This window comes from Neofelis nebulosa, chromosome 7 (genome assembly GCF_028018385.1).
Source record: "Neofelis nebulosa isolate mNeoNeb1 chromosome 7, mNeoNeb1.pri, whole genome shotgun sequence".
Classification (NCBI taxonomy): domain Eukaryota; kingdom Metazoa; phylum Chordata; class Mammalia; order Carnivora; family Felidae; genus Neofelis; species Neofelis nebulosa.
Window position 1 is genome coordinate 69,863,526 of NC_080788.1, and position 17,265 is coordinate 69,880,790.

General features: G+C 44.7%; 1 protein-coding gene across 1 annotated transcript in view; it reads left to right on the forward strand.

Annotated features, from left to right (window-relative positions):
* RYR3 (ryanodine receptor 3) overlaps positions 1-17,265 on the forward strand; it is a 535,021-nt gene that overhangs the window by 372,399 nt on the left and 145,357 nt on the right. Inside the window, 2 exon segments of the mRNA XM_058738297.1 lie at positions 12,587-12,860; positions 16,197-16,311. Coding sequence (XP_058594280.1) covers positions 12,587-12,860; positions 16,197-16,311 — 389 coding nt within the window.

Consider the following 17,265-nt stretch of genomic DNA (forward strand, 5'->3'; position numbering starts at 1 on the left):
GCCGCTCAAGCCCAGTGCGCTGGCGGCTGGCGGGGCGGCCTCGGGTGCCGACAGCGTGTCCGGCTGGCTGGGGAAACGGTCCTGGGGGTGCAGCACTTTGCTTCCACGCTTGTCTCCACCCTCCCCGATGGGAGGCTCTGGCCAAGGCAGAAAACCGTTGAGGAGGGAAATTTAGAAACGGGTTTAGCAGAAATATACATCAGCCATGTGGCCATCCACGCACAGCCTTCCCTGAGAGCCACGTTCAAGGGCAGCCGGGCCAGCCTGACTGGGGGGGATTGTGGGGTTCACACCAGTTGTGCCTAGAGGCACGAGACGCCATCTCCAGTGCTGCTCGTCCCGTGCAGCACGCCCTTCCATGGCCGCCTCGGCGGACCCCCTAGTTACAGGAATCCTGTAACTAGTAGTTACAGGTTTGTTTCTTGAATTGAAGTGCTTCTTTGCCTAAAGAAGGGATAGAGTGAGGATCAGGCTAACATGGCCCTCACTGTGGGGGAAACTCGGTCCCTGCCACATCTGTCTTCTCTTACACAGTGGTTGTAAGGAATAAATGACGGGGCGCCTGGGTGGCTCAGTTCATTGAGTGTCTGGCTCTTGATTTCAGCTCGGGTCATGATCCCGGGGTGGTGGGATGGAGCCTGGTGTCAGGCTTGAGATTCTCTTTCTCCCTCTGTCCCTCTCCCTCTCTGTCCCTCCACTGCTCATGCATGCCAAATCAATCAATCAACCAAATGTCTACCTTAACCAAAAAGGAATAAATGATAACTCAGGTACAGCATTTAGCACAGGGTCTGATGCACAGGAAGCTCTTAGTGAACATTGGCTATAATTTCTGTGATAAGAACTAGAATGTTTTAGCAGGCAGCTTGAACTTCTACCCTATTCCCCTGCCAATAGAGAGGACAGGTGTATACATCCAAAAATTAAATACAGAGCTCGGATGAAGGGAGGCTGGGTGCCCTCACGGGTTGTCTGGGGCCGGCCTTGGACCATCGCACGCCGTTTGCTGGGTCTCTGGCAGTAGTGTCCTGATGAGTAAATGGAGAAAGGAGCAGCTCCAAGAACAGTGCTCCAGACTGTCTTTACAGGCTTCTCCCTTTCAGGTTTCCAGAAAGCCTCGTCATCTTGTCCTCCACGATCCCGGTAATACTCTCGTTCCAGTGAAACTAAGCAAAAGTGGCACTGACTGTACCTCCTGGGCCAGGGAGGCCCCGGGAAGGCACAGAGAAATTAGCGTGATGAATTTTCCAAGTCTCCTCAGAGCCCATGGGTTTAACTTTCTCCCTGACCTTCGCTGCTAATAAATAGTAGGTGTTTGGCCACTTTGTGAAGCAGACCAGACTTTCAGCCCAGAGGGAAGCTCTGGGGCACAGAGCACAGAGGGCATGAGACCTTCATATTCAGTCTTACCCACTAAATCAAGAGGGTGTTACTGTGCTCTCGGACCCCTGACGGGGGAAAGGTGCTTTCTCTGTCAGCATTCAAGACAGCCGTCAAAAGAGCCATCAAGCTCCCACCGCCATCTCCCCCATGTGAGTGATTCATGGTATACGGTGATGCCTCAGCCCCTGGCCATTTGCTATGGTCAGTGACCGCTGGATTTTAAGATTTTGTTTTATTTCTTTGATCTCCAGTTTTGCTATTAATAAAAGCAAGCTGGGTGACATCCTGATATGACAGGTGGGCACTAGAAGGTGGGGGTAAAATTCTTGGTGCTCATTGCTTTAACCCAGTGAACCCGGTAAAATTTGCCATTTTAATAAATTAGTACAACCCTTTCCAATAGCTCAACAGGTCAGGTAAACATAGAGTTCTAGAGTATTAAGCCACCTGTGACTTGGTAGAAATGCATAGGGATGCAGAGAGGTAAAGTGACTTGACCAAGGTAACACAGCCAGAGCCGGAACAAAGAAGCCAGCACTCTTGTCACTACATCAGCTGTCCATTCATTTCCTTCAGCATGAACTTTCTTTTGCTAACTTGATTTTATTGGTGAAGAGATCAAAGCTCTGGGAATGTGAATAATCTTCCTAGCTCAGCATCAGCTACAAAAAGACCCAAAGCTTTATGATTTTATTTATTTCTGAATCCACATCATTGTTTAAAAGAGCATCTAGGCAGTATAATATAAATTTAAAACAGTAATAAGGATAGGTATTTTTCCGGATTTTGTGAAGCTATAGAAAGTAAGCAGCTCTCAGCCAGAAAAGTAGATGAGTTTAGATTTCCAGCAGCCGAGGTTTGGATCCCAGCTCTGTCATTTACTAAGTGTGATGTTGGGCCAGTTTCTAAACCTCCATATGTTTCCATTTCCTTGTCTGCAAAATGAGAATAATGATGTCCCTACCTCATGGGGGCAGGGAGATAAGGATTCCGTGAAATACCACTCAGTGTAATGTTCCAGTACTTAGAGGTTGGTGTGCCTCCCAGCTTCTGAAGCGGATATACAAAGTGTGAGTCCTAAGAACTTGGTCTCCACATTTATTAATTCAGATGTTTGCAGCAAAACAGAACAGAAAATCCAACTCCGGTAGAGTAGCCGGTAAAAGACCTCCTGGACTGGTGTACCTGGAAGGTAGAGATGGAGCCAGCCAGCGGGTTGAGTGAAACCCGTGGCTTTGCTCCTTCTTCCCACAGCTACTCCTGTTCTAGCTCTGCCCTCGGGCTGGCAGCCGCGTGGGGGCTGCAACTCTCGGCCTCATATCCATGTGCCTCAGTGTCCAAGGGCAAAGCAAGACCATTTCTCCTGCCCAGGTATTGGAAGCAAGGATTCTGAGATTACCTTTGATTGGAGAACTTGGTCGCAGGCCAGCTTACGAACCATTGAGCATGACCTAGAAAATAAAATGTGCTGGATGATGGATGTCAGCAGAGCCTACCTGTGGAGTGGGATTGGGTTAGTGTTCATGGGCCATAAGAGGGAGAGGCAGATAGCTATGCAAAATCAAGTTCTGTTAAGAAGAAAGAAGGAGATGGGGCGCCTGGGTGGCTCAGTCGGTTAAGCATCCGACTTTGGCTCAAGTCATGATCTCACGATTCATGGCTTCCAGCCCCACATCAGGCTCTGTGCTGACAGCTGGGAGCCTAGAGCCTGCTTCAGATTCTGTGTCTCCCTCTCTCTCTCTGCCTGCCCCCCCCCCTCTCTCTCTCTCTCTCTCTGCCCCTCTCTCATGTGCTGTCTCTCTTTAAAAATAAACGTTAAAAAAAATTTTTTTTAAAGGAAGGAGCAAATGGATTCTTGATATGTGGTTAGGAATATTCATGATGCCATGATGGCTGTCATCTTCCATTACTCAGTGGTTAGTGCCGGAATGCAGGCGGTTCTAGCTCTTGACGTCCAGAGGGAGAGTAGAGGCCACAAAGCTATTTTACAGGAACTAAGGAACGTGCCCTCTGCACTCTGTGTATATTATCTGATGGGCCATAGCGGTTGTGCAATTGGTGCTTTCTGCATTTAATGTTGTTCTGGTTTGACGCAAGCTCTGGGCAAGACCCAGGCAGACCTCAAGGTGTTGGTAGCCCTGTCACTCTGGTTCCCTCAGCAAAAACAGAACTGGATCTCTCTCAGGACCCAGCTTCTGTGAGCTCTTCTGTAGCAGCTTGGTCACTGAGCCTCTCCAGTCTGATCTGGAGAGCTTCAAGTATTCTCAACCAGGACTTTGTACCAGTGGGAGTATATTAGTTCTCTAATATACGGCAATGAATTACCGTGAACTTAATGGCTTCACACAATCCGAATTTATTATCACCCAGTTCCGGAGGTCACGAGTCTAAAATGGGTTAGTAGTATCGCATTCCTTCTGGATGCTCTAGGAGAAGATTCATTTCTTGAATTTGCCACATCGCAAAGGCTACCTGCATTGACTAGTGGCTCTTTCCAGCAATGGTACCAGTGCGATCTCTTCTGTCATCACAGCTCCTTCTAGGACTTTGACCCTCCTGCCTCCTTCTTAGAAGAACCCTTGTGATTATCCTGAGCCCACCTGAGTAATAATTCAGGCTAATCTCCCCATCTCAAGGCCCTTAATTTAATCACAAACGCAAAGTGCCTTTTGCCATCTAAGGTAAGATATTCACAGGTTCTGAGAATTAGGAGGTGAACGTTTTGGGGAGGTCATTCTTCAGCCCACCACAGGGGAAGAAAGCAGAGGTCAAAATACACGCATTCTTTATGCTTGGAAATGATCTACCACCTGTTAATGCCTCCAGAGCATTTACAGCATATCACAAGCTGACTTTTTAATCACCTAGAATTTAAAAATAAGTGCACATAATTTAGATGCACATAATTATTTTTCTTTTCCCATTGTAAGCACGAGTATTATAAATTGCTTTCTAAGTTGAAACTAAGTACAGTGCAATTGTGTTTGCTCCCTCTTGTCAACATAATTGGAAGATGTTTTCTTCCAAACTGACCCAGATGGAAGAACACACTCACAGAAATGTAACACCAGCTTAGGTTTGGGATCCGTAAGCTTCAGGGATTTGCTTTGCCAGTGGCCAACATCTGCTCTTTGATAATAAGCATGTATTTCAGGACACGATGGCCACTTGGACTGTGATCTAAATTTAGAGGTGAAAAGGAAAGATTCTTTCCAGACCTCAGTAGCCTAAAAACTTAAACCTGTACCATGAGAATAGATGATCTTTTTCTCATTGGAATTGCAATTGCGAAGCTGGTAATTTGATCATTTAGAGAAGCTTTTCGCCAAATATAGTGGGTAACTCTGGGGAACCTTCTTGTAAGAGTCACAGAACGTAGGCTTGGGGTTTGAGGATCAATAGTAGGTTACAGAATGACAAGTGGAGACCAGTAAACAACCTAACAATAAATCATAGCCGAGCCTCTGCACTGATGTACTAAGACTAGCTCTAATTTAAGGCCACTTGTAATCCTTTTTTCTTGTAAGTAATGTCTGGCTAGTCCAGAAATCAAGTAGCAGAGTATCTATTTTTCTTTGAAAGTGTCTTTCAGGCATCAAGTTTCCCCTAAACAATACAGTACCTTAGAAATATTTCATTTTTGAGTTAGCCTAAACAATTATTTAAAATGCAGTTTCTAGATCGTGTATCTGATATAATTGCCTAACTGTGACTATCCCTAATTACACTAATTACAAAAGTGGGGCAAGTTAGAATGTTAATAATTTCTTAAATGAAGCCATTTATAATTATCAAGGGAACTATATGTACATGACTAGCTTCATTAAGACATTCTGTTTGGTAGGATTCACATCTCATCACAAAACAAATGTTTGGTTATACTTGTGTTTTCTTTTTGAAAAGAACACTGTAGCTGTTTAAAAACTTCATGAGCTTGGAGCGTCTCAGTGGCTCAGTCGGTTGAGTGTCTGACTCTTCGTTTTGGCTCAGATTATGACCCCGGAGTCATGGGATCATGCCCTATGTTAGGAGCCTGCTTAAGGTTCTCTTTCTCCTCTCTCTCTCTTCCTCCCTCCCTCTGCCCCTGTCTACCACTTGTTCTCTCTTGTGCGCTTGTGCTCTCTCGTGCTCTGTCTCTCTCTCTCTCTCTGAAATAAGAACAAAGAACCTCCTAAGCTAAACCATCTAGTGCATTTGACAAGGCCTTTTTGAAACAGGTAAGTCAGTGAATGAAAAATCCTAGAATGGTAGCAAAGACTGTGGAAGCAACTTTATTACATCTGGCGGGGGTTCTTTTTTTATTTTTTAAAGTAGGTTTCACACCCAGTGCAGAGTCCAACACAGGGCTTGAACTCACAACCCTGACATCAAGACCTGAGCTGAGATGAAGAGTCAGACATTTAGGGGTGCCTGGGTGGCTCAGTCAGGTAAGTGTCTGACTTTGGCTCAGGTCATGATCTCATGGTTTGTGAGTTCGAGCCCCACATCGGGTTCTGGGCTGACAGCTGAGAGCCTGGAGCCTGCTTCGGATTCTGTGTCTCCCTCTCTGTCCCTCTCCTGTTCATGCTCTGTCTGTCTGTCTCTCTCTCTAAAATAAATGAACATTAAAAAAAAAAAAAAAAAAAGACGCTTAACTGACTGAGCCACCCAGGCACCCCTGTGGTAGGGGTTCTGAGTAGAGTTATGAGGCACATGTACTTGGGGGTGTGTGCATGTGTCAGGGAATAAAATGAGGCCGTACATAATAGCAAACAGTAGAGTTAACTTCCCCACTTCACCGTTAGCTTTCTCCTGGAGTCTTTCCTCCTCAGGAGTCATGTTTCTTATGCATACTGAAATGTCTTTTTAGTTATTAAAGGCCAGCATTTCCAAAGATGAGCTTAGAAAAGCAGCAGAAATGAAATCAGTATTTAGTTGCAACTGCTGTTAATATATTTGTGGTTATGAAAGAGGTTTAAATATATCTCAAGCATTGACTCCCTTTGCTGTTTGAAGGTCCTACCAAATTTGTTGGCATTCCACCACTGATAGAAAAACATACAAGTATTTACTACAGGGACTACTTGTATGGATCAGCTCTTGAAAGACCGCATTCCAAAATAGCCATAGCCAAGGGTGGTGTCTTTCCCATCAGATCGCTTCATGCATCCCTGGGAGGGGCCCTCTTTATGTTAGAACTCTTTCTTCCCTGCTTCTTTAGTCGCTGGGTAATGTGACCTCTTCAAGAAGTGGGAAGAGCTTTAGATGAAGGACCTATTGGGGAAAAAAGTAAGAGAGGAAGATCTGATCATGTCTTTAATTTCTTTTGAGTTTTTGTATTACTAGAGAAATTGTGGCTTTCTATGAATTGTCTGGTTTCCTAAATGTCTTGGACAATGCAGTTTTACCCATTATCTTGTTCACTACTCCTCATTAAATGCCTCACACATGTATTTAGTTTCCCCAACTAAGAGACTTCCTGTAATCCCTGTGTCTCAAAATAGTTTCATACAGACTACTTACCTCAGTGTTGGGCATTTAACAGAAAACAGCACTCAATTAGTTAGCTCGTTAGGAGTTGATACAATTGGAGTTAACTCCACTGCTAAGATGAGGACTGCAGTCCTCTGCAAGGACTTGCAAGTGCAAGTCCACTGCAAGAACTTGCAAATGAGCCATGTCCTGAGGCCCAGGTACACAGTGACTCCAGAGCAGAGCTTTTTTTTTTCTTTTTTTTTTTTTCTTTTTTTTTTTTTTTTTAATTTTTTTTTTTTTCAACGTTTTTTATTTATTTTTGGGACAGAGAGAGACAGAGCATGAACGGGGAGGGGCAGAGAGAGAGGGAGACACAGAATCGGAAACAGGCTCCAGGCTCCGAGCCATCAGCCCAGAGCCTGACGCGGGGCTCGAACTCACGGACCGCGAGATCGTGACCTGGCTGAAGTCGGACGCTTAACCGACTGCGCCACCCAGGCGCCCCTTTTTTTTCTTTTTTTTGAGAGAGAGAGAGTGAGTGAGCAGAAGGGTAGAGAGAGCTGGGGAGACAGGATCTGAAGCAGACTCCATGCTGACAGCAGTTTTAAATTCTAACTCAGTAACATTGGTAGATATATTCCACATAAACTAAAGTTTTTTGAGGGATTTGATAATTTTTAAAGAGTGTAAAAGGGGTCTTGAGACCAGAAAGTTGGGAAAGCATTGATTTGTACAGAAGGGTCTATGTTGAGGTGATGGCCATGATCAGAAAGCAAAGCTTTCTGTCCAGTTATGATGGAGCCCTGTTCCGTTAGGCTGTGTGATTGTAATCAAATATCTCAGGTCTGAACTGGGAAAGCGACAGCTTAGGAAGCCGTCCATATTTATTTCTGGATGGGAAGTAGATGAAATGTGAGAATAAGGTGAGTGAGACACCTCATACTCAGAAATAAATGAGGGTTAAGGAACCATTTGAATCTTGGCAGTTAGGAAGGATTCTGGCCATTGTTCCTCCATCACCGAGGGGCTCCCTGCCAGCCTGAAGGGCTCTAGGTGCTTCCCTCTTTATATCGATTTGGGTTCAAGATCTGTCATCTCCAGAGCAAAGAGCGGGGTGGGTGGCTTTCACATCGAGGCCACAGGGCCTTGGTTGGCCTGCTTGTAGCCAGGACAGTTGGGCACACAGAGAAATGGGCTGTAGGATAGGGAGGCATTTAATTCTTAGCCCCACATTAGCTGACCCTTCAGCAATGACATTACTCTCACTAATACTGGAAATCCAGGCTGTTACCTACAGAAAGCTTTGCTCTACAGGCGCCTGGGTGGCTCAGTGGGTTAAGCAGCTGACTTCAGCTCAGGTCATGATGTCACTGTTTGTGAGTTCGAGCCCCACATTGGTCTGTGCACTGATAGCGTGGAGCCTACTTGGGATTCTCTCTCTTTGCCCCTCCCCTATGCATGCATGCGTACTCACTCTCTCTCAAAATAAACGTTTTTAAACAACCCATTACATGTTATGTAAATGATATATTTCTGTGAGAAATGATTTAATTTTTCAAAACAATAAGGAGAAGAGTGACATTGTTGTGCATTTTTGTAAATCTCTAATGAAGATTAATAATAGAAGATGAGCTGGGTTCTTATACCTCGTTAAAAAATAGGGAGAAAACTGGCCTCAAAGAGATATATAGCTGGAAAGGGGGAGAGTATTTTAATAACCTTCTCAGATAATTGCACATAGTCTTCTTCAATACTACATCAAAACTCAACAAGTAGTAGGTTCTCAAAAGTTCACTGCCATGTAGAACCTGCAACCTCATTAAGGAAATGTTTGTACTTGGTTATATGAAAACTCATTGGTGTGTCTTTGATCTTGAAAGGATCTTTTACCCATGAATGTTTTCGTAACATCATGGTTTGGTCATCGGGAAATTATTGCCTCACCAAGTTACGCAGAACTTCCAAATGTTGACATACTTCATTATAAAATATTTTAGAAATCACATTTGTTAACATCAACGATGTAATGAGAAGGCCTTTAAGTACTGGGAAGCTGTCACACTCACTGTGCAGATAAACATTTTCTAAAATTCTGGTTTTTACTTGAAAGCTCAGATTATATTACTGGCAAAAGATACCATCCGTTGTTTTCCTTGAAGTGATGAGCTTACTTCCTTCATTTGTAAAGACATGTCTGTCATTCACCCAAGTCTGATTAACCAGCCCAGTTTGTCTGCCGTTCTTTTCATTAAAAATAGCCTTCCACGAAATGAGCAGCCAGTTTAGCTCATAACTCAAGCCACCACACAAGTGCTTCTCCTCACGAAATCCTCTGACCTTTCATTTGGGGATGTGCTGTGCACATACTTCCCTTTTTGTCCCGCAGGAGGTTGGAAAGATGTACATCGAAATTGTTATTAATGAAATATAAATTTTTTATATTCCCTATAGGACACTCTTACGTGAAACTGAGCATCTTTCTGGGGATGTGTTGGTAAAGGTTGATGTGTGGTGCTATTGCCTAGATCCCTGCTAAGGCACCACCCCTTTTTACCCACCATGCTTCTCCACCATCAGGGCAGCTGTCAACACAGTGAAAAAGGCAAAAAACATCTTAGAGTTATTATGAAAATCCATCTGGCCTTGCAAACCACCTAAAGGGCCTTGGGATCCCTAAGAGTCTGTGGCCCACACTTTTACAAAGACTGATATCGATAGCAGAATAGTTAACCTTTATTAAGCTCACGTATGTGCCAGACATGGTTATACGCATTAGTTATTTTAATCTTCAGCTGTATATGGAGAGCCTACCACATGCTAGAAAGTGTATTCTTTTTAAACTCTGGACCCCGGTACATTTATGCTACTCCGCAGCTAGTTCATGGGAGCTAATTAAAATCTGAGGAATTTTCAATAGCATCACTGCCAGGGGTGCCAACTCCATTTTCTCAGGCCCAGAAGTGTTCAGAGGACTAGAAAGTCCTCAATTCAGCCAAGTTTGCTTGGTGGCTGCTGGGTCTCTAGCATATGTCAGGCCACCAAAGATGCTATGCTTCCAGGGCTCTTGTGGGGATATTTCCTCCCCCGCCACCTCTCCCAAGTTTTCTTTCTTCTTGTAGTTACTCTTCCTCTCCCTTCCTGGACCTCGGTCTCACAATTGGAAACCCCGTCCTACAAGAATGGTCTTCAATGTCATGCCTTCCACTAAATGACATCTGTCCATCCAAAACATGACCATGAGTCTTGCTTTTTCTTTCAGGGTCTTGGGGCCACGTTTTGTTTTGTTATTTGTTGTTGTTTTTTGTTGGCTCTTTTTGTTTTGTTTTGTTTTTGTATTTTAACCGAGCTTCCGCTTGGTCACACACACATAATGGCTTATCCCATTCTCTCATACTTACTGGAAGGCTGACCTGGACAGAGAACCCGTGGGGTGCTTTCTGCTCTACTCTTTGAAGTAAACGGCTGTCTCCTTTCTCATTTGCCCTCTAGAGAGGTGTTTGGCTATGAATGTTCCATTCTGTATAAACGTTGATTTGAATTATTAAATCAGTGTGTGGCTAAGCACTCACCAGAATCCTGAATGAATCTGAAAGCCAGGTCAAGGGAAAGCTAATCCTTACTTGGTTTCCTTATGACTCTGTAACCCTCCCTGTTGAAACGAGGATGGTCCTTGAGCTGATTAACGTTTCTGGTTGCTGTTTTTCGTGTGTGGCAGGGACTGTGATTATTATCCCAGCAGAGAATTTGGTTATTAGTGGAGAGAAAACCATGATCACAATGTAGGCTTAAGGAGGAATTAGACTTACAGGACTGGAAAAACTTGAAGTGTCTATGGTTTTGTCATGCTTTGATTTTTACTGTGACTATTAACTAGAAGAAACAGGACCTCTTACATTTGGGCAGCAAGGAAATAAGTTCCTGACATGAGCCCATCCTGGCCCATAAATAACTTATTTTTCCCCAGAGGATAGAGATATTACCTAACCTAACAGGTATTAGTCAGCAATCCCTGCCTAGTGAGATCTCTTAGGAACATCTTTTAACTTTGCTTCTCCCTGCTCTGGATATCCTTTTTTAAGTTTTTCAGCCTGTCTCTCGTCTGAACCTGAAACACCCACAGGGTTGATAGACCCAGCAATAAGTTAAATTCATCCTTTATATCTCGATCTCTTGTGAAGCTTTGGTAACCAAGTTCTATTTTTATATCCTTATGATGAGCCAAGACTGTATGTAGAGCAGACATCTGCCATATATAATGACATGGAGGTAAGAACCTTGACTATTAGAGGTGGTGCAGGCTACCAAAGGCAGCCCTCTGAGCTTGTTCCCAATGCCTCCACTGATGGACCGAGTAACCTTTATGGTCCCCTGAGCTCTGCCTTTATCACCAGGTCCAAATGAAGGATCTTGATGCCATCTATACCTTTCTGGAATGTGATAGGCAGAGCCAGACTTGGAGGCGATTGTTATTTCAGAGCAGCATTTCTCACTCCTCTCATGGCATTTTCTGGAAGTGTGTATGTGTGTGAGACACAGGGAGGGGACAGCAGTGCCCTCCTAGCCTTTCTGGCAGGCCCTCTTTCATCCTGTCCTCCACCTCAGATCTGCCTCTCCCTTCTTATCTTTTTTTAAGTTTATTTATTTTGAGAAAGAGGGAGGGAGAAGAGAGAATCCCAAACAGGATCTGTGATGTCATCACAGAGCCTGATGCGGGGCTCAAACTCACGAACCTTTAGATTGTGACCTGTGCTGAAATGACGAGTCAGACGCTTAACTGACGGAGCCACCCTGGTACCCCTACATGTCCCTGCTGACTATGCTCCCTCCCAGTGCCAGCCAGCACTTTTCAGAAGCCACTCACTTCAACCTCTGAAGGTCCCACAGTTGGTTCAAGTCTCACTTCAGTGACTTCTCCTTTACCTGTGAAGCCAGTGGTTTTTCTTTGTAACCAGTGTGAGCTTCTAAACTCAACGCCATACTGGCCTTTCTCCTGATGCTTCCGAAAGTAGTCACGATGCCTTGTTAGCTGACCCCCTGCCAAAGATCCAGGGCAACACAGTCACAACAAGGAGGTGATAGTCATATATCCAAGTGCAGTCTTCAGACGTAACCGAACGCTCTTCATCTGTTTCTTTGCATCTCCTAACGTAGCTCTATGTGTATGTCAGCCAAAATATCTTCTCAAGGTCTAGAATCAACAGCATGGTTTATTCAGTTTGTGGTATGTGGTATTTTTAAAGTGCTTGGGGAATAGTATCCATGGTAGAGAAAATCCAGTGCTTAATATCACTTGACTCTAAAGATGCAGTGACCAGTGTCATCTTCTCATGCCTTCGGCCCCCCACTCCCGCAGCTCTGTCCCATGGCATTTGCATATTGTAGTATTTCTTACGTTGCATTATAAAATAAAGGTAAAAGTTGTTCTTCATAAAATCAAAATGAAAATGTAAAGAGCTGATTTGTGAGCACTCTAAAAACAAGGACAGTGTCTTACTGAGTCTTTTATTTCCAATATCGATTCAAACTTCATTTAATTAAAATATTTAGCACCCTGAATTCAAAATGGAGATACCTTTTTCTTGGAGTATGGCTCACATATATGTTTTTTGATGATATATTTCATTTCTCTGCATGCCGTGTTCCACCCTCAGAAAAAGAATGTTTTAACCTTGACCCCTGATGTTGAGCTACCCAAGCTCTCCCGGAGCCGTGACAGTCACAGTACCGGTCCTCTGTGTTGTCCCTCTAGCGACCTTGAAGGAGCTCATCTCACAGACCATGATCCGCTGGGCTCAGGAGGACCAGATCCAGGATGCGGAGTTGGTCCGGATGATGTTCAACCTCCTCCGGAGGCAGTACGACAGCATCGGGGAGCTGCTGCAGGCGCTGCGGAAGACCTACACCATCAGTCAGGCCTCCGTGAGCGACACCATCAGCCTGCTGGCTGCCCTGGGCCAGATCCGCTGCCTCCTCAGTGTCAGGATGGGCAAGGAAGAGGAGCTGCTCATGATCAATGGGCTGGGGTAGGTCATTCATAGTTCAGTGCGAGTCTTTCCAAAGAACTTCAAGAGGAGGAAAAGCTGGTTTACCTTGCTCTGCAGGTGTTCTGGAATCAAATCGCATACCACCCCCCCCACCCCCCCACCCGCCCGCCATCCGGATCTCACTTCTCGTGGAAAACCATTCTCCGTGTCTCGGTCCCCTTTGGTAACCTGAGAGATCTGACTATGTGCCCCAGGTGAAGGGACATTGTCAGAAGCAGTGGGGAGGAGTCTTAGAGAAAGGCAGTTACTTCATTTGTGTCTGAAGAAAATCGCTCCAGGGTGGCAGTGAAAAAAATTCAGCGGAAGGGAGAGCGTTCAAATCAACAAGAGAGAAAGGTTTTGAGCAGCTGGGCTTTTGACTGGAATTCTTCTGAGACTTCCCTCTGAGGTATTGCGGGTGGATCCCTCCCTTTGCTTGGGACTGACCCAGGGAGTCAGTTTTGTCAGTTGTATGAGACACCTTTCACCCTAACAGTAGCTCGTGGCTCTTAGAAGCTATGCTATCTAAAAGATAGCATTTTAGACATCAAAAAGATCTCCTTTAATTTAATTCAATGGTGTAGTTCCATTTTGGGGATGAGAAAACCAAAGCCCAAAAAAGTTACCTGACCAGCCCATGATGTTACTTGATTAAAATCAAGAACTCATTAGGGCACCTGGGTGGCTCAGTCGGTTGAGTGTCTGACTTCGGCCCAGGTCATGATTGCACTGTTGGTGAGTTCGAGCCCCAGGTCCAGCTCTGTGCTGACAGTCCAGAGCCTGGAGCCTGCTTCAGATGCTGGGTCTCCCTCTGTCTCTGCCCCTCCCCGCCTTCAAAAATAAACATTAAAAAAATTTCAGGGGGCGCCTGGGTGGCTCAGTCAGTTAAGTGTCCGACTTCAGCTCAGGTCGTGATCTCGCGGTCCATGAGTTCGAGCCCCGCGTCGGGCTCTGTGCTGACAGCTCAGAACCTGGAGCCTGCTTCTGATTCTGTGTCTCCCTCTCTCTCTGACCCTCCCGCCATTCATGTGCTGTCTCTCTCTGTCTCAAAAATAAATAAATGTTAAAAAAAATTAAAAAAACATGTTTTTGAAATCAAGAACCTCATATTCCATTCCACCACCCTGGAGCCAGCAAACTAAAGGAACATCACTGAGGCCCAGAAGAGAGACTTTGAAGATCCCCGGGTTGGGGCATGGGTGGGATGCATGCATTCTTCAAATTCCTTTCCAAGGCTGAATCATGTAATAGAAACAAAGAGAATTTTATGGCAAAAGAAAACCATAGAATTAGCTTCTCCCCTGACTCTCGCAGTAGACATAGCAGCAAGTAAAACCTAGTGGTGTCTCCTCTCAACAGCTGCAACACTCAAGGGAAAGGGTACAGGCAGAGGGAAACCACCCCGTAAGGGATTACACAGCCACATCACAGGCTGCCTCTGTATTTTGATTTGCCTGCAGCATTATTATGTGAATTTATAGTGACCGATTTAAACATAAATTTTTTTATATTTCATTGTTAATTTCTTTTTTTTTTTTTTTTTGAAGACTGCGGTCCAGAAATGTCATGGGTACCTAACGTACAATTACCTTTAAGAGAGGGGTACAGCCCTATCATTAAGAAAACTGAAGTCCGGTATCCCTTGGGTAAATTCCTAGCAGTGCTATTGCTGGGTCATAGGGTAGATCTATTTTTAATTTTTTGAGGAAACTCCACACTGTTTTTCAGAGCAGCTGCACCAGTTTGCATTCCCACCAACAGTGCAAGAGGGTTCCCATTTCTCCACATCCTCTCCAGCATCTATAGTCTCCTGATTTGTTCATTTTAGCCACTCTTACTGGCATGAGGTGATAGCTCAGTGTGGTTTTGATTTGTATTTTCCTGATGAGGAGTGATGTTGAGCATCTTTTCATGTGCCTGTTGGCCATCTGGATGTCTTCTTTAGGAAGTGTCTATTCATTTTTTCTGCCCATTTCTTCACTGGACTATTTGTTTTTCGGGTGTGGAGTTTGGTGAGCTCTTTATAGATTTTGGATACTAGCCCTTTGTCCGATATGTCATTTGCAAATATCTTTTCTCATTCCATTGGTTGCACTTTAGTTTTGTTGGTTGTTTCCTTAGCAGTGCAGAAGCTGGTTATCTTCATGAGGTCCCAATAGTTCATTTTTGCTTTTAATTCCCTTGCCTTTGGGGATGGGCATAGGGGCACTTGTACCCCAATGTTTATAGCAGCACTTTCAACAATACCCAAATTATGGAAAGGGCCTAAATGTCCATCAACTGATGAATGGATAAAGAAATTATGGTTTAGGGGCGCCTGGGTGGCGTAGTCGGTTAAGCGTCCGACTTCAGCCAGGTCACGATCTCGCGGTCCGTGAGTTCGAGCCCCGCGTCAGGCTCTGGGCTGATGGCTCGGAGCCTGGAGCCTGTTTCCGACTCGGTGTCTCCCTCTCTCTCTGCCCCTCCCCCGTTCATGCTCTGTCTCTCTCTCTGTCCCAAAAATAAATAAAAAACGTTGAAAAAAAAAAAATTTAAAAAAAAAAAAAAAAAAAAGAAATTATGGTTTATAGACACAATGGAGTACTACGTGGCAATGAGAAAGAATGAAATATGGCCTTTTGTAGCAACATGGATGGAACTGGAGAGTGTGATGCTAAGTGAAATAAGCCATACAGAGAAAGACAGATACCATATGTTTTCACTCTTATGTGGATCCTGAGAAACTTACCAGAACACCATGGGGGAGGGGAAGGAAAAAAAAAAAGGTTAGAGAGGGAGGGAGCCAAACCCTAAGAGACTGTTAAACACTGAGAACAAACTGAGGGTTGATGGGGAGTGGAAGGGAGAGGAGGGTGGGTGATGGGTATTGAGGAGGGCACCTTTTGGGATGAGCACTGGGTGTTATATGGAAACCAATTTGACAATAAATTTCATATTTAAAAAAAAAACTGAAGTCCATAAAGACATAGATATAAGGACGAGAGAGGGGGAAAAAAGACACTGAGCACATGGAGGAAGAGAAATCCAGTGATTCAGGCTCTCTGAAGCTATGACAAGCAAAAAGACAAAAGGACAACTGTGTAATGTCATTAGAAGGAAATGTTTCAAAATAAAGTACTTAATGGAAGTAAAAGAGTACAATATACTCCTATCAGCTAAAAAAAAAAAAAAAAAAAAGGAATTCTACTTCTATTCCACCTGTCTGGTACCTTCTTACTACCTTTCAGCTTGCGTCACTCCACCCCCAGTGTGTTTGTGCATGTGTGTTTTCTCATGCCTGCATTTTCATACCACTGATAGAAGCAAGTGCTGAAGACTGTCCAATCTTTACCCTAGAGACATTATGAACAACAAGGTGTTCTACCAGCATCCCAACCTCATGCGAGTCCTTGGCATGCACGAGACAGTGATGGAGGTGATGGTGAACGTGTTGGGGACAGAGAAGTCTCAGGTAATGCTACCAGGAGAACTTAGGCCAAAACTTGACTTGGGCAGGTGCATGTGGTGACTTGTTCACAGACAAATAGCTGGTGTCCATTGTCTCAGTTCCTCTTCCCAGGGAGAGGGAAGGATGTGCAGGAAACAGCCAAGGGATGGGACAGAGCTGCTGAATGGAATCCAGCCAGTGTAGGCGCTCTGGCTCCTGAAGCTTAGAGCTTTCCCCGCTCATGCTACGAGGCTGCTCACCTGCTAAGTTTACTTCCCGTACATACTCTGCAGCCCTACTCCCTCCAACATGGAGTTCCTCTGGGTTCCACTTAGAAACCTGCTATGTTTTGTGCTGTGTCAGGAGAATGCTGTTCTAAAGGAGAACAAGATCTTAATAACAATCCTGGCAGTTTTCCTCAGGGGTGCGTGTGTTTCCTCACTGTGCCAAGCTCCTGAGGATGTCGGCTCTCCTTCCCAGTCCCCCATAACAAGCCTGCTGTCAGGGGGAGCCCCCTGGACATTTATTCTAGCTTATGTGGGGTCGTCAGAGATAGGGTCCTAAGACAGTAGATGGGGGATGTTTTCAAATGTTGGAAATTCCAGAGGGCCAGAGTCCTAGGAATGAATGATTCCCAAAGCAGTTCCACCAGTATGGACAGTTGGGGGTATGAAGGAAGAACAAAAGCCAAACTCACATTCCTTCTCACTCACTTCCTTCTGGTCCCTTGGAAAAGCAGACTCTCCAGAAGAGCCCTGAGAAAATGCCTGCATGCCTCAGCAAGCAGGTAGCATATAGGTTTTGGGCCCTTACTTGTGAGAGCACCCCACCCCCATGATTCTAAAAGGGGAAATCAAGGGCTTTCTAGGATCCAGAGCTAGGTTAAACATAGACACCATTTATTGAGCGTTATTGGATCAAAACTAAGATGTGGCCAGGCTCTAGAGATGCTAATTACTTTGTTAAGGAGAGAAGCCA